The sequence below is a fragment of the Schistocerca piceifrons genome, chromosome 7 (assembly GCF_021461385.2).
Source record: "Schistocerca piceifrons isolate TAMUIC-IGC-003096 chromosome 7, iqSchPice1.1, whole genome shotgun sequence".
Lineage (NCBI taxonomy): Eukaryota > Metazoa > Arthropoda > Insecta > Orthoptera > Acrididae > Schistocerca > Schistocerca piceifrons.
The window spans coordinates 113,403,902-113,428,913 of record NC_060144.1 but is presented as its reverse complement, the minus strand read 5'-3'; the positions used below and the strand labels follow the sequence as shown (position 1 = coordinate 113,428,913).

Here is a 25,012-nt window from a genome sequence, read left to right as displayed (position 1 = left end):
ACTGCCTCTACGTTACCTTGACACACGTTAGGAAAGTGCTTCCTTTCGTTTTGAGCCAATGAGAACCCTCCGTTTTGTTGCCTATACGTAGTTTGCCTTCTGTGGTCGACCAATGGCCGTCTTCTTACTTGCGTGACGTAATGCCACGTCACCAGGGACGTTACGCAGGACGTTCATTGTCCCCCCGTTTACCTACCGCTGTCTCTCACAATCTAGTGGCAACATATTGCCCAACACTGCACAGTCTTAGACACACCCTATTAATAAAATCATTATAATTGCCTCAGTGTGTTGCCTTTTGACAGTGGGCGTTGTTATGCTGATAAGAATGGTTGTCCTCTCCGAACTGTTCCTGTACTATACCAAGCACATAGTGCTATAAAATGTGTTGATATATTTCTTAATTTAGGCTTTTCTTAACTGTAATAAAGGAACCACCTCCTAACAATGAGAAAGACACACCCATACCCTAACACTACCTCCTCCGTACTTCACAGTTGGCACTACACGTGATGGCAGGTAACGCTGTCCAGGCGTTCGACAAACCCAAACACTTCCATTGGATTGTCACAGGGATAACGTGATTTTTTACTCCAAATCCAGTAGCCTCGCTCGTTCCACCGCCTCCAGCGTCGCTTAACACTGAGCGCAGAATAGTGTGACTTACGACAAGGGGCTCCACCGTAGTAGCCCATTATTTTCAACTCTTTGTGCACAATAATATTGCTAGCTGTAGTGCTGGTAGCGCTTTGTAACCGACGAGTGGTTCCTTCCGCAAATTTCCTGCGACTTTTACAGTCACCCTCCGCAATTCTCGACGATCCCCGTTCGTCAGGGCTTGAGGTGTGCCTGGTCTTGGGTTTTCTGGTGTTATTTCTACGTGTCTCCACTTCACAATCATATCACCCACAGTCGACATGGGCTGAAATGTCCCTGACGGATTTCTTGCTCATGTGACATTCAATGACTAGTCTACGTAACAAATGACAGAATTCTCTAAATCGACTCGTTCTGCTGATAGTGCTTGTCTACTGAATATACAATACCTGAAACTTCCTGGCGGATTAAAACTGTGTGCCGGACCGAGACTCGACCTCTGGACCTTTGCCTTTCGCGGGCAAGTTCTCTACCATCTGAGCTACCCAAGCACGACTCACGCCCCGTCCTCACAGCTTTAATTCCGCCAATACCTCGTCTCCTACCTTCCAAACTTCACAGAAGCTCTTCTGTGAACCCGCAGTTTTAATCTGACAGGAAGTTTCATATCAGCGCACACTTCGCTGCAGAGTGAAAATTTCATTTTGTGTACAATACCTCTCGCCTACTTTTATGCATCTAGTAATCAGTTCCGCATTACAAAGATACATAGAGTTCTCCGGATTCTTTTTATCAGATAGTGAATATGTTGACATGATACTTATCAGAGAAAACTACTTCGACTAATGCTCTATTGCATTTGATGCTGTTATAGAGCGGTGTAGGCGGTGGGGGAACCCAAAACTCCAGGGTGAGTTAAAAAGTAAATTAGATTTTTTATAATTTTGGTTCATTGGGATACTGATATTGCAGTTAACGTCATTGCTCCACAGCGCTAACCAGTCTTCTAAATTCTTCGTCGAGGAAATCTTCTTACGTTACTAACATCCACCCCCGCTACATCAAAATCCCACCAGAGCACTGTTATCGTCAGCTTTTCTGCAGGACTTTGACTTCTATTTCTGTACACTAAGACGGGTGTTTCCGCAACATGCTGTGCCACTTGCTCTGTGGTTCAAAGTGACGGATCCACGTCTCTCAACGGTTGGTATGCGACCGAGAAAGTCATCGTCTTCTTCTTCAGAACGCCTTAAATGTGATTTCTTTATTTCTAAACAGTTCTTTTTGTGGCTGTTACTTGATACGATATCCAGTGAACACAAACTTTGTGGTAGTTGAGAGATTCAGGAACGATTAAGATACTGAACTGTGGCTAACGTTTATCTCGTACCCAATATCATCAGTCCTGCCACAGCATTGCCCACTCAGCTGCCTTGACATTCCTGTTTCTTCGCCAAGTGAATGAGCTATCCGAACGGTCTTAATCGCAGACAGATACACATCCAAAACTTCTTGGCAGATTAAAATTGTGTGCCGGACTGGAGCTAGAACCTGGGGCATTTGTCTTTCGCGGCCATATACTCTGCCGACTGAGCTACCGAACATGCGTCACGACTGACCTCTTTCAGAAACATACCTCACACTGGCGAAGTCGTGTGCCATCAGTATTCCTTGTTACAGGAGTACTAGTCCCGTGAAGTGTACAGGAGAACTTCTCTGCATTTGGAAGATGGGAGATGAGATACTGGCGGAAGTAAAGGTGTGAGGACGGATCATCAGTCGTGCTAGCATAGCTCAGTTGACAGAGCAATTGCCCACGAAAGGAACACGTCCCATCTTCGAGTCCCGGTCCGGCACACAGTTTCAATTTGTCAGGAAATTCCATATCAGCACATCTCCTGTGCAGAGTGAAATTTCGTTCCAGACACATGTCCGCTTTTAAAACTATTAATCCCCTCGCGACTTTTTCGTTCAGTAAATCAGGGATCACCGTACCGCAACTTTAAAAAATCTCAACTGTCTCATCAGAGTGCAGTAAACCAATCACTGCTCTCATTTTCTCCTCGGTGCATCCGGAGAACGGGACACTCATAATAAAATGGTCATAAATCGCCACAAATTGATCTATTAACAGACCTTACACAGTTAACTGATAAGAACAGTAATGAGGTTAAAGGTATGCCATCGTTGTATCAGCGCTGTCAGATGTTTTTACTTACGGATTTGCCGTCGTTCAATTCATTTCCTGCAGTCCGATGAGCACTAGTTACTATTCTTCTGATACGCACTATTTTGGATCAGTCGACCAACCATCGCATCATTCATACTGAAGCATCATTTGGGTTCATAAGTGGTGTTTATTTCAGTGTCACCTCTTCTATGGCGTGAAAACTTTTCCGTTCACGTCGCTATTCACTCTAACGAGGAGAAAAGTCACAAGGATTCACATCCGGAGCGTAGGATGGGTTTAAACCGATATCATTTTGTTTTTGCCCCACATCTGCCTCATATTTAATGTCCTGTTGGTGAGAAAGTTGTGATCTATTGAGGAGTCAATAATTTTATCCTCACGAAGCTGAACAATTTTTGAGTCGTGTTCCACGTAATTGGTTTAGAACTTCATGGTAGTATCAGTTAGTTATGGTGCGGTGGTGAACAAATTCGTATAGGACTATTACTTCTGTGTCAACAAAGCAAACGGACATTGCTAAATGTAAACTTTTACAGCTGGAAATGTCACAATTAATGAATTGTTCTGGGCTGTTATGCCGTGGTCGAATGGATTTCATATTAAAACCCGACGTTTCGTTCCCATCTGCGGAGGACATTTCTAAGGGGGATCGTAGCTTTCTTGAATGTCCGACACTTTGTTAATAGTGACTTACATTGCTTTCACATTGGTTTTTGTCTGTTGTGCTTTCTTCGGCTGTGGTGGTAAAGCAATCTACCATTGGTTCGAATGGTCATTGGTTTCTCTACACACCCATAGCACGACATAACGTCACAGGTAATGACAAAGCGGTTCTCCATTGAAACGGCGAGCAAGAGAATGCACGGAAAACAGTAACTAGTTGTGTGATAGAAACGCGTTACGATTTTGTGAAATATCTTTCATGGAGTTATGTGTGGCGAAAATATTGTAAAGGAAGATAAAGATGAGAATATGCAGGGTATTTCACACTTCTCGTTACAGGATTCTAGAAGTTGTAGAGGGGCTTAGTAGACAAAGTTTTGATAAGACACCCTCGTTCAGAAATTAACCATTTTGATGCACAATAACTTTGAAAATCGGATCTTTTTCTAATTTCCCGCTTCATGGTACACACACAGGGGGACAATGAGCTCTGACCGGTGTGCTCTACTGTAGTCCACGGTACGTACAGTGTTCCAGTACTCGTCGTCGGCTTCTCTTCTGCATGGAGAAGGACTTTCTCTTGAAGAGACGAGAGTGCGGCGAACCCGTGGAGCAGTTTCTTGCACTCGTTATTTAGTCGCACGAAAATGGTATGTGGCGTCATAATTACAGCACGGACCGACGACATCGTCTTCTTCTAGGTTTTTGTGTGTACCATGATCCGCGAATGCTTATTTTTATACCAAAATGGTACATGGATACCTTATTAAAACTGTATCTACTAAGTCCCCTCGACAATACCAAGAAGCTCGTACTCGAAATTGTGAAACATCCCGAATAAGACAAATAATTGAGGACCCTGTGTCTAAGAGCTAACATGAAATGAGGAGAATATACACTGATTTAAACAACTATATACTGAGTCGAGTGATGGGGGTGAGTGTTCAGTCCGCCGTAGTTCCTTCTCGAACGCCACGTGCTGTATTACGGGTTCTATAGGTACACGTGGAGCAGTGTTTAATGTGGCTGGCTGCACGGCAGCGAAACTGTCCCCCGCCACTGCAGTCTGTCGGTAAGAAAGTTGCTTCAACCCGTAATACAGCACAGGAAAGGACTTAGCCTTCATTAGCACAGTCTGGTCTTGCCGAAATGGGTGCTTGCCTTACTGCTTCCTGTCCTCACCCGGCCATCACCATTCTCTCGTACTTGCACGTGCGTTTCAAACTTGGCCTCTCACTTAATCACAGTGACTATGATCCAGCAGCCAATAGAAATTAAGGGCAGTCAGGTGTACTACAAGCAACCTAAATAATAGTCATAGACGTATAACAGATGTATGGGATGAAACGTTCAGATACAGAGGCGAGTGTCTCAATTGGTTATATAGCTGTAAAACGGTCGGAAAAGTGAACTCAGTCTGTTCAACTTGTACAGCTTTCCCGGCCCGGGATAGTAATGTCAATTGGAGAAAATCGCCACAGTTAATGCTGAAATATACGAGAAATGCAGGTGAGTGAGCAAGAGATTCTGTCAAATGAGGTTAAGGTGGCAGTAGAATCTTCAGCATTACCTGGCCGGCAACATGGACGAATCCCAAGTTCAGTTGCTGTCATACATCAGGCAATCATCGTAATGTTTGTTAATCAAGTTGTCAAGCTGAACGCGCTACAAGATGCTTAAATGGTATGATCAGTGAAATCCGGCAGCTTCTGATTCATCAGCAGTGTTGTATGGTTTGGGGGTAGACTGGACCAGTTGCATAAACGTGTGTCAACTTCTTCACGAAAGTCTTAAAAGCGAGCAAGAAAGTGCCACCAGTAGTTGTGTGAGCTACTAGAAACCTTGGCTCCCATAGAACGCTGTCAACAGACAGATGTGGTGGTACTTTTCAAGGATAACTTAACTGTGTCTTTTGAACAGTTCTGGAAGACAACTCTGGGATTTTAAGGTGTCAGGCATTGGAGGTTCCTTGTGTATGTGTGTGTGTGTATGTGTGTTTTTGTGTTTTGCAAGTGTAACTCTGTGTGTGACAGCATTCAGCTTTCTAATTGTTGTATACACCATGTGCACTTGCTGTCAAACATACAAATATAGGAGGAATGGAACTCTCCTATCACCGAAGTAGTTGCTATTACTGAGGTTGCTTGTTTGCATGCAGTAGCTACAGAGATTCGTCACGTGGTCAAATAGGTATGACAAAAACAGATGGCATCACAGATTTGCAACAATTTACGATAATTTATTGATACATTTTATAACAGTTAATTGAAATATGAAAATTATGTATGACAATATAATTCGAAGTTTACTTACAGTGAGAAATCTTTAAGTACCGTTATGGTCCTAAATCTAATGAACAATGACTAACTTCACTTATATAATGTTCGGTTTTGCTTTTCTTGGCGGCAGCTGTAAAGGAGTCCTGAGTTACGCACTGAAGTGCCGTCCTAATATTACCTGATGATTGTCCGGCTATTGTCTTGAAGTACTACATGCTGAGTGGAGTCGTGTGTATGCTTCTATTCACGTCTGGCAGATAGCTGTCGACTTCGAAACCTTTAGTGTGACGTAAGGCGGATGTGTAACATACTCCTTCTCATGTGCACTTTCTCTGCAGTCTAACCTTTACTTTGTTATTCCTCAGTTGTAGCTAGCTCGGCGCTGTTCTGTGTAAACTGTGTTCCGTGTCTTCTGGAGGGACACAGCATTATCAGTGCTTGATTTTAATGGAAATTGTCATCCTAGAGATAATTAGTGATATATTCGACTCACAAAATTCGCGGGAGAATATACCTTTACCTGTGTTTCATCATTATCTACATAATATACCTCGGTCGCACTCATATGAAAGTCGGAATTGGTATGCAAATATTCCCCGTTCATTATCTGCTGAAGGTTTTTGGCATTAAGCGCTTTATTTTCATTATTGTAAGTAATTCTAAAATTTTATCTCCTGTCCTTGAGGGTGTTACGCCACAAACAAACCGACCAGACACTTTGCCTTGAATGATGGGTGATCATTAGAACCGAAACAGTATGTAGCATAGGTACGCGGAGTCCATAAAGCAGTGAGTGACAGTGTTTGGTTCTGAGTGACTCTAAGAAAGCTGTGCTGCACATCGATCTGAAGAGGGATGTTCCGCGCAGCTGAATACAGTAATATCTAGCTTTTGATTTGCAGCTCCTTGTACAGGCAGTGTTTGCAGTTAAATTTTTTGCGATTTGACGTCCGCCAGTTACGGACGTGCTTGCCACACAAAAATAGGCACGAAAACATCGCGAAAAACTAAATTACACTCTAGAAGATAGGTTAACTCTCAGAAAAAAACTTTCTCATCGACGTCGTTTGGTTGCAGATGACAAGCTACCTGTAATAATTAACACAAAAGTGGTCCAGAAAATTCGTGCTCACCAAATGTAAAGGTATTTACGAAAAGAAATGATCTGTTGTTTGAACTAAAAATGCACGTAATTTTATAATTATGTAACAAAAATGTTCACAGTGCAGAATAAATAATAACGAAAACCCACTGATGATGGCACAGTGGTGCCGAAACATGTTTGGGTACTGAGAAAAACGGTGTTTTGCGTAACTGGCGGACCTCAAATCCCAAAAATGAATACAGCAATGTCGCATTATGAATATAATTGTGTCAGGACATTAGCAAATTGTTTAACAAATTTAGCAATTACGGTATAATGTCAGACTCACCAATTCCACTCTTCTGTACACAAGAGAGTGATTCCAGCTATTTTTGGACTTCGCCTGTAGGTGTATATGGATCATAAAAAATACACTAAAAGAAACTTATGATCCATTGATTTCAGAAGCACTGCGTCATTCTTAGCAACATAGTCGCTACACCTGTTATCATCTGCACATTTGTCAAATATTATGTTTTGCAACTTACGTACCAGCATTTGCTGCGGCTCATGCCTGAGTTGGTGCATTGATCGGTTCTTAGCTATTCTTTTCTGTGTGTTTACGTGCAGAGCCGAACTTCGTGGGTTCCTTCGACGTGGGGGAGCACGTGCTGTTCTTCTTCCGAGAGCCGGCCGTGGAGTACATCAACTGCGGCAAGAGCGTCTACTCGCGCGTGGCGCGCGTCTGCAAGCGCGACACCGGCGGCAAGAACATCCTCTCGCAGAACTGGGCCACCTTCCTCAAGGCGCGCCTCAACTGCTCCCTGCCCGGCGAGTTCCCCTTCTACTTCAACGAGATACGTGAGTAACGCTTTTAGCGACTACTTTCAGCAGAAAATTGCATTGCTCCTGGACAGCCGCAGTCCTCTCAACCTGCTTTCGTATGTGTGCTAGAGTGAGTACGAGTCCCGCGTTGCGGGTTGCATACTTCACAAATCAAGACGCCTGTGTTATATCAGTGCTAACGGGCTTCCTTTGTTCCTTGTCGACTCGTTCTTTCTTACTGAATCGTGCAGCAGCGTAAGGCTAACCGTGACTTACTGTTAGTGTGGAGGATGAGTACGTGATCTTGCTGCTGTAGAGTAGCACTGACAAGGCGAAAAGACCGATTGTTGATATCAGATGTTCGTTAACGAAGTTGTGTTTTGTGAGATCGTGGTGGATGTAGGACGTTAATTAATTGATGCAAGGTAGCCAACTGCAAATGTGTTCCATTAGACCAGGAGCGATATGTGGAATAAGTTTTATGCTACAGCTCACGCTTCAGACGAAAATCATACAAATTTCGTTCAGTTCAAATAGAATGGTTATATTCCTGTTTATTACACTTACCCAACGAGAAAATAGGTGCAGCGTTAAACTGGCCACAAACAATGTTACTGTTATATACGTGCTACAAAAAGCGCGCTATTTTTGTATTCATTTGGTCATAGTAACTTGCGTTTATGGACTAACAGCGAGTTGTGTAGCTTATCTTCGTTTCTCTAATTTATTTTAATGACTTATCACCATTTATAGATTGCACTTCATCATGATGTTATGTTTTCTGTTGCTGTCGTTACAGACTCAGTAACGCCTCAAAAGTGATTATGTGTAAACGTAATTGTTAGACATTCTCTGAATAGATATTAAATATTAAAATAAATATACAACAGTTTTCGAAAAAATTTTATCTGTGTAAATGAATGTACAAACAGAACAGTATTCACTGAAACCCGATCAGTCATTATGTTGGTATATAATAACTGTCATGCCTGGTGGTCGCTTCCGTCATTGCGCCAGGCCGTACAGTTTGCGACATTTCAACTTTCGATTGAGAATGGTTATAAAGCGAAATCGTGATTGTGTGAAATATTTGCAGTTTATTAGAGCAAATTTCTTTCAAAGCGGTTGCGGGAGCCGGCCGGTGTGGCCGAGCGGTATTAGGCGCTTCAGTCTGGAACCGCGCGACTGCTACGGTCGCAGTTTCGAATCCTGCCTCGGGCTTCGATGTGTGTGATGTCCTTAGGTTAGTTAGGTTTAAGTGGTTCTAAGTTCTAGGGGACCGATGACATCAGCTGTTAAGACCCATAGTGCTCAGAGCCATTTCTCGGTTGTGGGAATACCACGAGTCCGCTGCTATACTTACGCACTCGTGTACTCGCGCTCCTTTGTGAGCCAGTCGAGTCCACTGTAGCCAAAAACGGGCTCAGGTGACGAGTCGGCTGCTGCGGAGAATCGCGAGAGGACATCACAGTGCGGGTATATGGAAGTCACTTCAGATCGCTAATGAGTACCGGGTTTCTCCCCTGGGGGTAAACGCGGTCGGAGCGAGGAACCCGTAACCCACTCCACCTCCTAGTGCCGTTACGCATAGAAGGGCTTCACTCTACGTGCGTTCAGGTCGCTAGTCAGGACACGAGCCTTACCTTTTACCTTCTCTCCAGGGTGTAGGGCAAGTTGTTTCAGAATGGTCCATTACAGAGCGCTGTTTCTTTTCAGCCAAATACCAGTGAGGTGACTGAGTGGCTGGGACCTATCCGGTATAAACGGGAGAGATGACAGTACACCCATAACCGAGAGAAACCTCGCAAAATCCTCGTTAGGTACGGGGCAGGGGTGTGTGTATGAGGAGATGGTGCATCGGGAGGCGGTTGAAACTGATTTACTTATCACCGTCATTTCATTACTTTCATAGCAATTGAAGAACTATATACTTCACTTCATGATTGTCACAGTACTAGTCTAGGCACAAGCAGGACAATGTCATGAGTGGAAACTTCATTTTGAAGCCCGTGTACTGGACTTTCAATAGCGTATTTTATCCGCCAGTGTGCATTTCGAAGCAAAATTTCTTCTTCAGGGAGTCAGCTTGCTATCGCAGAGAGGCTTCCTCCCGCTTTTACGTCACAGTGCAGCTCATTCGACAGCTGAATCCTTGACAGTGAAGCTATACTTCGAAATGTGTACTGCGAATAGAATACGCTTGTGAGGAGACTATAGACAGGCTGTATTTTTAAGTTTTCCATTCAATACATTTCCAATTTTGGGAGTTGGCATACGAGGCATCAGTACTTTAAATGAAACATTTGTCCATTTTTCCAATTTTTCAGGGAAAACAAATTAGTTTGCAATCAGTTTGTTTGAACGAACGAACTATTTCCATTTTGGATGATACTGAGTATTTTTTACGTTTGTTCATGAACTCCTTTATATATAATCGTCTATAATTCACTATTTTTATTACTTTTTAGACCAGTTTTTGTGTTCTGCCACGCTTTACCCGAGCTGCACTGCTAACAAATCTTCAACCTCAACGATAACAGAAAAAACTTTTCGACTTTCGCTTTCATATCAGAAGCTCGGGCATTTAAAAGTAATGAAACCGAAGCACATGGCGTATTTGATTGAATTTTCCAGTCCAAGTTGGTATCTACATCTACATTTATACTCCGCAAGCCACCCAACGGTGTGTGGCGCAGGGCACTTTACGTGCCACTGTCATTACCTCCCTCTCCTGTTCCAGTCGCGTATGGTTCGCGGGAAGAACGACTGCCTGAAAGCCTCCGTGCGCGCTCTAATCTCTCTAATTTTACATTCGTGATCTCCTCGGGAGGTATAAGTAGGAAGAAGCAATATATTCGATACCTCATCCAGAAACGCACCCTCTCGAAACCTGGCGAGCAAGCTACACCGCGATGCAGAGCGTCTCTCTTGCAGAGTCTGCCACTTGAGTTTATTAAACATCTCCGTAACGCTATCACGGTTACCAAATAACCCTGTGACGAAACGCGCCGCTCTTCTTTGGATCTTCTCTATCTCCTCTGTCAAACCGATCTGGTACGGATCCCACACTGATGAACAATACTCAAGTATAGGTCGAACAAGTGTTTTGTAAGCCACCTCCTTTGTTGATGGACTACATTTTCTAAGCACTCTCCCAATGAATCTCAACCTGGTACCCGCCTTACCAACAATTAATTTTATATGATCATTCCACTTCAAATCGTTCCGCACGCATACTCCCAGATATTTTACAGAAGTAACTGCTACCAGTGTTTGTTCCGCTATCATATAATCATACAATAAAGGATCCTTCTTTCTATGTATTCGCAATACATTACATTTGTCTATGTTAAGGGACAGTTGTCACTCCCTGCACCAAGTGCCTATCCGCTGCAGATCTTCCTGCATTTCGCTGCAATTTTCTAATGCTGCAACTTCTCTGTATACTACAGCATCATCCGCGAAAAGCCGCATGGAACTTCCGACACTATCTACTAGGTCATTTATATATATTGTGAAAAGCAATGGTCCCATAACACTCCCCTGTGGCACGCCAGAGGTTACTTTACCGTCTGTAGACGTCTCTCCATTGATAACAACATGCTGTGTTCTGTTTGCTAAAAACTCTTCTATCCAGCCACACAGCTGGTCTGATATTCCTTAGGCTCTTACTTTGTTTATCAGGCGACAGTGCGGAACTGTATCGAACGCCTTCCGGAAGTCAAGAAAAATAGCATCTACCTGGGAGCCTGTATCTAATATTTTCTGGGTCTCATGAACAAATAAAGCGAGTTGGGTCTCACACGATCGCTGTTTCTGGAATCCATGTTGATTCCTATATAGTAGATTCTGGGTTTCCTAAAACGACATGATACTCGAGCAAAAAACATGTTCTAAAATTCTACAACAGATCGACGTCAGAGATATAGGTCTATAGTTTTGCGCATCTGCTCGACGACCCTTCTTGAAGACTGGGACTACCTGTGCTCTTTTCCAATCATTTGGAACCCTCCGTTCCTCTAGAGACTTGCGGTACACGGCTGTTAGAAGGGGGGCAAGTTCTTTCGCGTACTCTGTGCAGAATCGAATTGGTATGACGACGAATAATAGCGAATAAAAATGTTTGTAATGGCTCACTTACCTTGCTTATATTTTGCAAACTGTCAGTATACACTAATCGTCATAAAAAGAGCTGCACTCAGAAGGAACTGACCGACTGTCTGGGTATTTTGCACATTGTCAGCTATGCCAACGATTACGTCTGCACGGTCGGCGCGCTTTCGGGAAGCATGGGTGCGACATTACAGGGTGTCAAACGGCTGTTTCGGTCATTGCGACAGCGGGTAGCGTCACCAGAACATCACCTGCACGACCACTAAGCCCAGATGACACGTGAGGCTGCGGGTTGCCCAGCTAGATGAGTTCGAGGGGAACCGCATCGTTGGTCTGCGGGGGCTGTGTGATCCTACGAAGGAGGGAGGACCGATGGATTGTCGCGTGCGGATTCAACGGCAACCATAGGAGCCGTTGAGCGGGCTGTCCTGCCTTCTGCCTGTAAATGTGGCAGGTGGCTGCTTGGCACAGGGCTCGCCGTACGCCAGCCCTTACGAACCCTGCCACTCACTCCTCAAGAGCATAGCACCGACCCGCCTGGAGTTGACAACGACGAATACAGAACCCTGCAGGCTGGCAGCAGGTCATCTTTAGTGACGAGTCATACTTCCATCTGTGCGGGTCTGCGTCCGAAGGCGCAGTGGAGAGCCCCTCGTGAAGCGGTTTCTGGTCTTTTTTTTTTTTTTTTTTAAGAAAAAAAGGTTCAAATGGCTCTGAGCGCTATGGGACTTAACTGCTGAGGTCATCAGTCCCCTAGAACTTAGAACTGCTTAAACCTAACTAACCTAAAGACATCACACATAGCCGGCCAGAGTGGCCGAGCGGTTCTAGGCGCTACGGTCTGGAACCGCGCGACCGCTACGGTCGCAGGTTCGAATCCTGCCTCGGGCATGGATGTGTGTGATGTCCTTAGGTTAGTTATGTTTAAGTAGTTCGAAGTCTTAGGGGACTGATGACCACAGAAGTTAAGTCCCATAGTGCTCAGAGCCATTTGAACCATTTTTGTTAAGTCCCATAGTGCTCAGAGCCATTTGAAACATTTTTGAACATCACACACATCCATGCCCGAGGCAGGATTCGAACCTGCGACCGTAGCGGAGGCGCGGTTCCAGACTGTAGCGCCTAGAACCGCTTAGCTACCCAGGCCGGCTTCTGGTCTTCCATCACACGTCCCGGCAGCCTGATGTGGTGGTGTGGAGAGCCCTGGTGGTGTGGGGAGCCCTGGAGTGGCTCTGTCATTCGCAAACACCCACGCTCATGCCCTATGGAAGCAAGGCAACGCTCGTTCTGATACCGCTGCCACCTCCCGAGCGTGCCTCGCAGCTGTGGACACTCTTCCGTGGTCAGTCGCAGTGCCCGATCTCTCCCCGATCGAGAATGCGTGGAGCGCCCTGGGGCGTGTCATCAGCACTCCACCTCCAGCAACTGGTCTGCGGGAACTGCGCCCTGAGGTGCAAGCAGAATGGGATGGAGTGTCACAGGAGAGTGTCCGAGACATGCTCATGCCGCGACGTCTAGGCGCTGGTAAATGGTTCAAATGGCTCTGAGCACTATAGGACTTAACTTCTGAGGTCATCAGTCCCCTAGAACTTAGAACTACTTAAACCTAACTAACCTAAGGACATCACACACATCCATGCCCGAGGCAGGATTCGAACCTGCGACCGTAGCAGTCGCGCGGTGCCGGACTGAAGTGTCTAGAACGGCTTGGCCATCGCGACCGGGTGGGCGCTAGTACTCACAGCCATGAGCACCTGGCACCACGCACGATTTGTGGCCGTGTAATGCAATAACTGTTGGTACTTCAGAGTTGAAAGTGCAGTCATTTTGTATGTGTGGTATCATCTACATGCCTGCGGACAATGATCGCAAGTCTCATTGTTCTTCTGGGTGAAACTCTTTTTACGACGATCAGTGTGTGACGTAGTATACTGTAAATGGATTGATAAAAGATCTACTCACCAAGCGGCGGCAGGAGAACACACACATAGAAGGAATTACAGTTTGCAAGCTTTCGTAGCTGGTGGCTGCTTTTTCTGGCCGAATGGGTGAAGGTGAGGGGAGAGGGGTAAAGTTAAAGGACTGGTGACGTTTAAGAAACAGGGTACAGTTCGGAAAAGTCACCCAGAACTCCGGGTCACGGGACACTTACCGGTAAGTCTCCCCTGACGCGGGATTCTGGGCGACTTTTCCAAACTCTGCGCCGTTTCCTAAACCTCACCAGCCCTTTCCCTTCACCCCTCTTCCTTCCCCTTCATTCATTCTGCCTCCGAAAGCTTGCAAACGGTAATGCCTTTTTATATTTGTTCTTCTGCCGCCAGCCGATGAGTAGATTTTTTTACCTGTTCAGTTACACTGTATTTTCAAAAATTAACAATAATAGTGTATGACGTAAAATTTTCGTAAGTTAGATCAAACACTCCAGAGTTTATGCTTCCTCGGATATGCCGTACGTAGGTGTGGAGGATAGCAAGATGATCAGAATACTTCCACGCCGTATCTTCTAATATAGCAACATGTTTCACATTCCATGTTTTGTTTGTAGAATTTATAGAAAGTAAAATGTGAAGGTGACACAACGCTCTTCCGCTGCAGCCACTAATGCCGGATTATTCTTAGGCTACTAATTTGCAGTGTGTCGAAAAAATACCTTTGGAATGAACCATTCCGTATCCGGTATCAGCTACAGACTTTTTAATTATCAGGGAAAACTTGCAGCGGCGCTTCGGTGAACAGCGTCAGTGCTCGCAACCCCTGTGTTCCGCAAACAAAGAGGGCTGGCTGCTGCTCCGCCGCTCGCCTCTGCTGGAAACAAAAATTCCGCTGATGTGGGCCACTTCCGGTCCCCTTCAGCGGTCCTCCATATCCTCCACTCTATTATACTCCGGAGGGGGCTGTTTTTTCCCGGAAATATGTTCTGTCCCTCTCCTTACATTCGCGCAATGCACATCCCAAGCGCCGTTCCCCCTTCCCCGCGCTCGCCCGTCTCCACTCATTCACTCCGTTCACCCCTCCCACTTACACACCCACCCACCCACACCCACCCACACACACGCACACACACAGAGTCACACCTCGTCATGCTCAGTGTTCGTATCCCCTGCACCGTCTTTTACACTCCAGCGCCATTCCCGCCTCGCGGACTGAACAAAGGCGTTCTCATTCACGTAACAAACGCTACGCTCTGTGGTTGTGCGCCGCGACATGAGTAATTCTTAATTAGCCCCGCCGGTCGTATACAACGAGTAGAGACTTGTTCAACAGCACTTGCGACAGACTGTGATATGCCGTCAGACTTTATTTCTCGGCAATTCAGGTTACTATGCAAGAATTCTATCAGTCTTCCTGTAAAAAATGATTCGTACATTGTCCAGCAGTAGACATATTCATTGAATATGTGTAGATAGAAATGACATGTGAATAATTTGGTAAATTGTCAACAGTCCACTAGCTGAGCTCTCAGTGTCTGTGGCTCCCACTCTCAGGACTCGGTTTCAAATGCCACTACTACTAGCGATTTTTTCCTTCATGGGTGCACTGGAACGATGTAGCCTAATAGGACCTGTACTGTTTTCCGTAAACAAGGAGCGACCAAAAAGGTTTCGTTCGAGGGTGTTGCTGCAGCGTATATGCAACGTAGCGCGACTCTGATGCGTGTGTGTAAGCACCGACATAGGCAAGAGATTAGTGTGGTATTCGTTTCTTTTCGATCTGCGTGCGGCGAAAGAGGAAACGTGAGCTATGACGACGTTATTACCTTACGCGTCCTAAGAGGACCAACGCGCTGTTATTCTTTTGTTTCCTTCAGAAGGACAAACAAGGTATACATATTTCGGAGAATGAATAATGTGTATGGGCAGCATTTCTGTCAAGAAACACCATTGTTGAATGTTGCGCCAAGTTTATGATAACGCACGTCCCAATGTCGAAAATGTCGTAACGGAGAAGTTACGCTAAATCAAATGGGAGACACTCGAGCACCTGCAGAATAGTCCTGACGTCTCACGTGTTCGGTCCCGTACAAAAGGTCTTGAAGGGGCGACGATCCCTGTCGGACGATGATGTGTAGCAGGTGGTTACGGACTTCCTCACGCAGCAGGACACGGTGTTTTGCCAGACCGATATCTTCAAAGTACTGCGTCGGTAGAATGACTGCCTCAGTGCTCACGGTGATTTTGGCGATTTTGCCTGATTGGCATACCGATTTTGGATTGTACGTCCATCGAATGGAAACTTTTTGATCGCCCTTTATACACTCCTGGAAATTGAAATAAGAACACCGTGAATTCATCGTCCCAGGAAGGGGAAACTTTATTGACACATTCCTGGGGTCAGATACATCACATGATCACACTGACAGAACCACAGGCACATAGACAAAGGCAACAGAGCATGCACAATGTCGGCACTAGTACAGTGTATATCCACCTTTCGCAGCAATGCAGGCTGCTATTCTCCCATGGAGACGATCGTAGAGATGCTGGATGTAGTCCTGTGGAACGGCTTGCCATGCCATTTCCACCTGGCGCCTCAGTTGGACCAGCGTTCGTGCTGGACGTGCAGACCGCGTGAGACGACGCTTCATCCAGTCCCAAACATGCTCAATGGGGGACAGATCCGGAGATCTTGCTGGCCAGGGTAGTTGACTTACACCTTCTAGAGCACGTTGGGTGGCACGGGATACATGCGGACGTGCATTGTCCTGTTGGAACAGCAAGTTCCCTTGCCGGCCTAGGAATGGTAGAACGATGGGTTCGATGACGGTTTGGATGTACCGTGCACTATTCAGTGTCCCCTCGACGATCACCAGTGGTGTACGGCCAGTGTAGGAGATCGCTCCCCACACCATGATGCCGGGTGTTGGCCCTGTGTGCCTCGGTCGTATGCAGTCCTGACTGTGGCGCTCACCTGCACGGCGCCAAACACGCATACGACCATCATTGGCACCAAGGCAGAAGCGACTCTCATCGGTGAAGACGACACGTCTCCATTCGTCCCTCCATTCACGCCTGTCGCGACACCACTGGAGGCGGGCTGCACGATGTTGGGGCGTGAGCGGAAGACGGCCTAACGGTGTGCGGGACCGTAGCCCAGCTTCATGGAGACGGTTGCGAATGGTCCTCGCCGATACCCCAGGAGCAACAGTGTCCCTAATTTGCTGGGAAGTGGCGGTGCGGTCCCCCTACGGCACTGCGTAGGATCCTACGGTCTTGGCGTGCATCCGTGCGTCGCTGCGGTCCGGTCCCAGGTCGACGGGCACGTGCACCTTCCGCCGACCACTGGCGACAACATCGATGTACTGTGGAGACCTCACGCCCCACGTGTTGAGCAATTCGGCGGTACGTCCACCCGGCCTCCCGCATGCCCACTATACGCCCTCGCTCAAAGTCCGCCAACTGCACATATGGTTCATATCCACGCTGTCGCGGCATGCTACCAGTGTTAAAGACTGCGATGGAGCTCCGTATGCCACGGCAAACTGGCTGACACTGACGGTGGCGGTGCACAAATGCTGCGCAGCTAGCGCCATTCGACGGCCAACACCGCGGTTCCTGGTGTGTCCGCTGTGCCGTGCGTGTGATCATTGCTTGTACGGCCCTCTCGCAGTGTCCGGAGCAAGTATGGTGGGTCTGACACACCGGTGTCAATGTGTTCTTTTTTCCATTTCCAGGAGAGTATAAACAATAGAATCAGCAGCACTTGACGATGCAGATTTATACCTGCAGTTATGATGGTTGGACGATCGTAGGATGTTGCAGAAAACCTGGAAAAGTGTTCCACCTGTTGCAATGAATTCCAGTCTCTTCAGATGAGGCTAATGTAAGAAATGCTTCTAACAAAGGGAAATAACCCGTTAATATCTTTTTACAAGATTATCGGTGAAAATCTTAACATGTCACATCGTATAGGCAGAAAGGCCATTCTGAGAGTTGTGAGCAACCAATTGTTAAAATTCTGTTTCCAACAATGACAGAAAAACTGCTGAAAGATAGTAATTTACAGACTTTACATCATATTTTGGCAAGTTGTGACGTCATTAGAATCTATCGCGTCACCACAAGCAATACTTCCCAAAATTGCCGACATCAGTGTTTCAGTTGGACAGCGTACTGTCATTGAATCCCTCTAAAAGAGGAAAACCGTGCTGTTAGAATTCATCTCAGATTTCAACGTGCCTATGGAGATGTCTACATGGGCGTTAGCAAGGTTATGAATGGATAATATATTTCAAAGCTGGACACACGCGTATACAAGATGAGTCTCGTAGCGATTGCCCTCGAACTGCCTGCACTGAACGCAACATGGAAAAAGTTGATGAGCTCGTCAGCGAAGACAGGCGTGTCATAGAGAATGAAATCGCTGCAAAACATGCGGTAGGACACAGTACAGTACAAGAAATGATTAAAATCTGAGACAAACTTCAGACAAGAATCGTCACCTAAAACCTTCGTTAGAGGTTACAAAATGAAGATCATACTTTTTGATGGGCATTGCGACAGGCAATGAAAGTTGGTTCAATCATTGGTCCTATCATAACGAGTTTGAAACAAACCGTTTTTTTAAACAATGAGTTTCCTCCAGTTTTAAAATAAAGAAATTAAAATAGTAGTCTGGGTCGTCTGAGTACGACCGCCACGCCACGGCGAGAAGCAGCAAAAGCAGCGCCCCGGATGAAGGGAAGCATGAATACGAGATTCGCCCTGCAGAGAGAGAGAGAGAGACAATTCTCAACGCCGAAGTGAAGGTGTTAAACCTGGACAAAACATAAATGCTGCTCCCTATATTCAGATAATTTTGAACCCCCGTTGTGCCCTGGAAAAAGAGATCATGCAAGAATATAACGCCCGTCCTCACACTGCTCGTCTGACTGTGGAGCACAGGGCATTTAGGAGAGGAGACTCTTCCACATTCTCCCTAGAGTCCTTACTTACGACGCTCAGCCTGTTATCTTTCCTGTTCTGTTATGGAACAGATGCGAAGCTGACGCTATGGGACGGTGGAGGATTTCCGGTAAGCAGATCGTTATGTGTTTTCGGGAAGATGGCACGTTGTATCGTACAGTACCTTCAGATTTACAGAACGTCGGGAAATTGCATGCAAAAAGGTTGAGACTATGTTGAAAAATGAGAGAAAGTATATCGATTAGGATTATGTACTTGATTTGTCTAAGAAATAAGGATTAAAAATTTCAAAAATTATTGCTCATTATTTTCAGTATGGTCCTTGTATTTGGGGCTAACAGTAAAAAGCCGTGTCGAGTGGAACGATGACGTAAAGTTTCTGTGGAAGTGTGGTGCACCTGTAAAGGAAATAGCATACAAGAGGCTAGTGCGACCAATCCTAAAGTACTGTTCCAGATTAGGAGTCCTCATAATGTAAGCGTAACAACAGACATCGAAAAAATTCAGAGACGCCGTCGTGGGAATCCCTAGAAGAAAGGGGGCGTCGTTCTCCCGCAACATTATTAGGTAAATTTAAAGAACGGTTATCTGACTGTGAGACCATTATGCTGGCAACAATGCCTATCGCGCGTCTGGCGCTGGAGAAAAGAATGATAGAAATTAGGACACGTACTTAGGCATTCTAACAGTCATTTTGCCGTCGCTTAATGCGCGGACGGAGCAGGTAAGGGATTTGATAATATTGGCACTGTGCACCATCCGCTATGGAGTGTACAGAGGCTCGAGGAGTATTAATGTAAATGTAAATTTAGCTGCACTCGGTCAATTAAGGAGATACCTCTCTGAGCGGCTGTTAAGACTGGGAAGGAGGCAACAGTAGGAAGAGTGAAGTGCTGGCTGCATGCCACTCCGTAAAGCATCCAAATAGCAGCAAAGGGCCGAGCTACCAATAATTCTTCCCCGTTATCATCGGCGGGTGGAAGAGGAATGAGAGAAAAATGTGATACAGCTTCTAAACTACGCCTAATGAACTCGGTGACTGTCGGAGTACATAATATGTAAGTGCAGAGAGCTCAGCCATCTGAGGTCATTAACAATTTTTCTTTTTTTTTGGGCTTTGAGACCAGATGGGTGTACGGCTGTTAATGTCACTTGGTACACCTGCTACTTGTGCCTGGACTTCGCGAAAATGACCAGTGTCCACTATTTGTCAGGCAATACATGTACCTACGTATGTGGCTGGATGACTCGGTATGGAATACAACCTAACTACTGTCTATGACTCTATGTTCTGTAAATGTGGTAGTAAGTGTAATCTTTGTTAATAGTAGAAATAGTTATGATGATGGGATATAATCGTCCGTATTATATCGTTAGTTACCAATGTATAGAAAAAAGAACTGCTGTTGATGGTACTAATTTGCATAAGAATGATTACAGCTTGTGTTTAAATTATAAGTAATGGCCTACATGCTAATAAATCTACATTGTCTAGAGTGTTGGTTGCATTCACCGCTTTGATAAAGCGACTGCAGCCAATTTACGATACGTGCGCAAATAGTGATGTGGCAAACTACTACAAATCACTGTAGTTGAGACGAATTGTTTGCAATAAAACTGCAAGTTTAGTTAATCAGATTTCGTAAGAAATCGACACTAGTGCGTATTGTGAGACTGAACTGCTATTAACATCAAAATTCTTCACCAAGTGTGCGTAAAATAAACATCAGTGCCGTAGAATAACTTTTGTAGATAACATTATTATACTTCAAAATTCTGAGTGCTAATGCTCGGAGTTAACGAATGTTCAGCAGACCGAGAGTAAATACAAGTCCCGACTGTTCGTTTCACCGCAAAATAAACACAAATCCTTACTGTAGCTTACACAAATAATTATAAGCCCCGAATTAACCACCAACTGGAAATAAACAGAAGTCCAAAGTGTTCGTCAAGCCACAAATAAACACGAGTCCCCATTGTGGCTAACTCTTTAAAAGCTCTAACACTCTACCGGCGTCCACAACTGGCAGTATTACAAGTTCTCAGAAACGCACGCGAGAAATAGGCGAAGTCCACGAAGCCACCGAATAAAGTCCTACTTGTGGCTCAGTGGCAAAGTATTTTAAGTGGCGAGGGCCCGCACGCGAACAGTGGTAACTCTGGAAGGAGTCGTGCGGCCGATATGCAACGCAGAATGTCGCAGTACTGCTTATGGCGTTGTTGTAATCTGTGTCCCCACCCTAACCTCAAACTGGCGCTTAAATACCGTCCGCCGGTTAACTATTTGTTTTCAGACTGAACGTTTCCGTACCCTTGATGCTAGGCTAAAACAGGGGGATCCACGTTTTTGTGCTGGTCAGTCCAAGATACTACGATGAGTTGTGCGATGAGTAGCTCGGCCACAGCCAATATAGATATAATAAACATGATTGCACAGTTTGACAAAATTATTAATATTTCCTAAAAATGTATTACTGACAGACATTGTAACAGATCCCAGAATGAGATTTTCACTCTGCAGGGGAGTGTGCGCCGATGTGAAACTTCCTAGCAGATTAAATCTGTGTGCCGGACCGAGACTCGAACTCGGGACTTGTGCCTTTCGCGGGCAAGTGCTCTACCAACGGAGCTACCCAAGCACGACTCATGCTCCGTCCTCACAGCTTTACATCTGCCAGTACCTCGTCTCCTACCTTCCAAACTTTACAGAAGCTCTCCTGCGAGCACTGCGAAAGGCAAATGTCCCGAGTTCGAGTCTCGGTCCGGCACACAGTTTTAATCTGCTAGAAAGTTTCATTGTAGCAGGTCACTGTGATGGGAAATTACCATCCTTTTTCCGCTAATGTAATACGTTTCCTTGTAACTTTAATAGAATTACAATTCCGGACGATTTAAATTACTGAAACATTAATTGTCTGAAAATAACCAAAAATTTTTGTAAGACTTATAGCCTACAAATACTGTGTTGTCTGTGTAACAGTATCCTAGCAACTGTCAGATTACTTCTTTGATAAATTAAACAGACTTTTTAATGAAATCTGAGTAAAATGAGTTTTCCAGACGCAGTATGATGTTGGCGATAAGAGAAACTGTAGCAAAAGCTGCGTCTCATCAAGCTCTTTAATTTGACATTTTGATCGTAACTATATCAGGCTTGTTTAAAGAGTAAATAATTTTCCAAGATTTGTTCGTTAACATCTCACCTTAATGAAACTCAATAAATTTACATGGTACAGACACACATATATAAAAAACAGGCACCGTCCGAACAGGCCGAGAAGGTCCAACGGCCGCCGTGTCATCTTCGGCCCTTTGGCGTCGCCGGACGGAGCGGCATGTAGTCAACACACCGCTCTCCCGGCTGTTGTCAGTTTTCGCGACCGGTGCCGCTACTTCTCAGTCAAGTAGCTCCTCAATTTGCCAACAGCACTCTGCAGACTCGGATTGTGACCCATCCAAGTGCTAGTCCAGCTCGACAGCGCTTAACTCCGGTGATGTCAAGAGAACCTGTGTTAATACTGCAACAAGGCCATTGGCTACAGGTAAAAATATGGTGTTAAAAACAAGTATACAAAATTTTAGCATATTTAGAAGATATGAAACGAAACACTTTTTCAATGTTGACTGGAATAATCTTTCAAATCCTGAAGGTGGCAGGGTTAAAATACAGGGAGCGAAAGGCTATTTACTATTTGTACAGAAACCAGATGGCAGTTATAAGAGTCGAGGGACATGAAAGGGAAGCAGTGGTTGGGAAGGGAGTGAGACAGGGTTGTCGCCTCTCCCCGATGTTATTCAATCTTTATATTGAGCAAGCAGTGAAGGAAACAAAAGAAAAATTCGGAGTAGGTATTAAAATCCATGGAGAAGAAATAAAAACTTTGAGGTTCGCCGATGACACTGTAATTCTGTCAGAGACAGCAAAGGACTTGAAAGAGCAGTTGAACGGAATGGATAGTGTCTTGAAAGGAGGATATAAGATGAACATCAACAAAAGCAAAACAAGGATAATGGAATGTAGTCAAATTAAGTCGGGTAATGCTGAGGGAATTAGATTAGCGAATGAGACAAAGTAGTAAATGAGTTTTGCTATTTGGGAAGCAAAATAACTGATGATGGTCGAAGTAGAGAGGATATAAAATGTAGACTGGCAATGACAAGGAAAGCGTTTCTGAAGAAGAGAAATTTGTTAACATCGAGTATAGATTTAAGTGTCAGGAAGTCGTTTCTGAAAGTATTTGTATGGAATGTAGCCTTGTATGGAAGTGAAACATGGACGATAATTAGTTCCGACAAGAAGAGACTATAAGCTTTCGAAATGTTGTGCTACAGAAGAATTCTGAAGATTAGATGGGTAGATCACATAACTAATGAGGAGGTATTGAATAGAATTGGGGAGTTTGTGGCACAACTTGACTATAAGAAGGGATCGGTTGGTAGGACATGTTCTGAGGCATCAAGGGATCACCAATTTAGTATTAGAGGGCAGCGTGGAGGGTAAAAATCGTTGAGGGAGACCAAGAGATGAATACACTAAGCAGATTCAGAAGGATGTAGGTTGCAGTAGGTACTGGGAGATGAAGAAGCTTGCACGGGATAGAGTAGCATGGAGAGCTGCATCAAACCAGTCTCAGGACTGAAGACCACAACAACAACAACAACATGTCTTAGATACACCGTTTCTTCCTCATGAAGGTTTTGACGGTAGTGATGTTCAGAGATGGTGTACAGACTATCATATGATGAACACTGGTTTAGTGATGTTGCTGAAAAAATCGTCCGTTTAAATCACTGCACAACTGGTATTTGTGTGCCTAACACCCTCAAAACAAACATGCATTTCACGAAGATGGCCACCTAGACTTTGGAATGTGGCTTGATTTCAAACCTGCTTGGAAATCCTTCTCCATACGGACAGCACGGTGCCCCACTGTTGCATCGTGCCTCCCCATAAATGAGATGCATGTCACTTAACTCTGTTGGGGCGTAATCAGCCATCAAGAACCTGCAACAATTAGTGTCGTAATTAAAATTGCCTCAATCATCCAGTATGATGAATGATGATGAAGTCCCATACTCCAGGGAGCGTAGGGAACGATGCAGGAGACCCGCACCGCCGACTAGGCGGGATGAATGATGATGAGGAAGACAACACAACACCCAGTCATCTCGAGGCGGGAAAAATCCCTGACCCCGCCGGGAATCGAACTCGGGACACCGTGCGCGGAAAGCGAGAACGCTACCGCAAGACCACGAGCTGCATTAGTAAAACTTATAATACGATGTGAAACATTTATGCAACGGCAACAAGTATTAAATACAGTTCCACACTAAGGTTCACATGAGAGTAATGCATCATAGAATGTAAAATGACCATTGTTGCATTATACATATTCGTTGTTGACAGAAATAAAATGAAACCAGCCCAGCCAGATTTTGCGAGACATTTACGTTCTAAGAATAACTCTTCAACTCACGCCAAACCCTCCCTTCTTTTTTCACTCCATCTCGCAAGATTATGGGATACGACGTGGGTCGCCCTTGATGATGCTTATAAGGCATTGTATTATATAATTTTCAATTCGATAGGGTCTGCAGTTGCAATGAATATTTTGAAAGATTTAATGATGCCTACAGCTGCCACTCTCTTTATTTTATATACGATTGTACGATCTCGGCCTTAGGCGATTTTCAAATATCTAAAACGGAAGCATTATACATTGCATACATTAGACACTTGTGATTTTGATGTAGGAACAAGTCATATCTGTAAATATACTAGGCGCATTATAACTTAATTTATGGATGATTTTTAGTAGTAAATTATGCCTTGTATGTCGTTGCTCCCATGACTCCATGTTATGCTCACAAAATAAATCGCAGATATTTTACGCTTTTTTAGGAGCACGTTACTTTCGAGCAGTTGTTGCAAAGCTCTTATATATAAAGGCCATGTTTTAACGCTCTTAACGCTAGGACGATTATAATTATTTTACAGAAATTTGTTACTTAACCCGCATATGATTTTGTTCTCAATTATATTTAATTATCGTTCATTATTGGTGAAAATATGACTGTAGTTAATTTCTTTAAGATAATTTATAAATATTTGTTCTTTTATTGTGGGAACACGTCATTTTTGAATAGTTGGTGCAAAGATCTTATATATTAAATCTGTCGCAGTACTCTAATGAAACAGTACTGAAAACTACGAGAGTCGAGTAAAAACTGTTTTATGGTAGCGTGATGTCTCGCATTAAAGTCATATTTATTAATGAGTGTACCGATAATTGTACATTATATGGTTCTGTAATGCTTCGTCGTAGAAATGGTAGAAAGTTTTCTTGGAATTTCCCAT

At 44.7% G+C, this 25,012-nt stretch overlaps 1 protein-coding gene across 2 annotated transcripts in view; it reads left to right on the top strand.

Annotated features, from left to right (window-relative positions):
* The window catches only part of LOC124804668 (semaphorin-2A-like), a 1,059,692-nt gene that overhangs the window by 889,267 nt on the left and 145,413 nt on the right, over positions 1–25,012 (top strand). For both annotated transcript variants that reach the window (XM_047264910.1, XM_047264909.1), the window contains one exon: positions 7,445–7,675. In XM_047264910.1, coding sequence (XP_047120866.1) covers positions 7,445–7,675 — 231 coding nt within the window. The remainder of the gene's footprint in view (positions 1–7,444; positions 7,676–25,012) is intronic.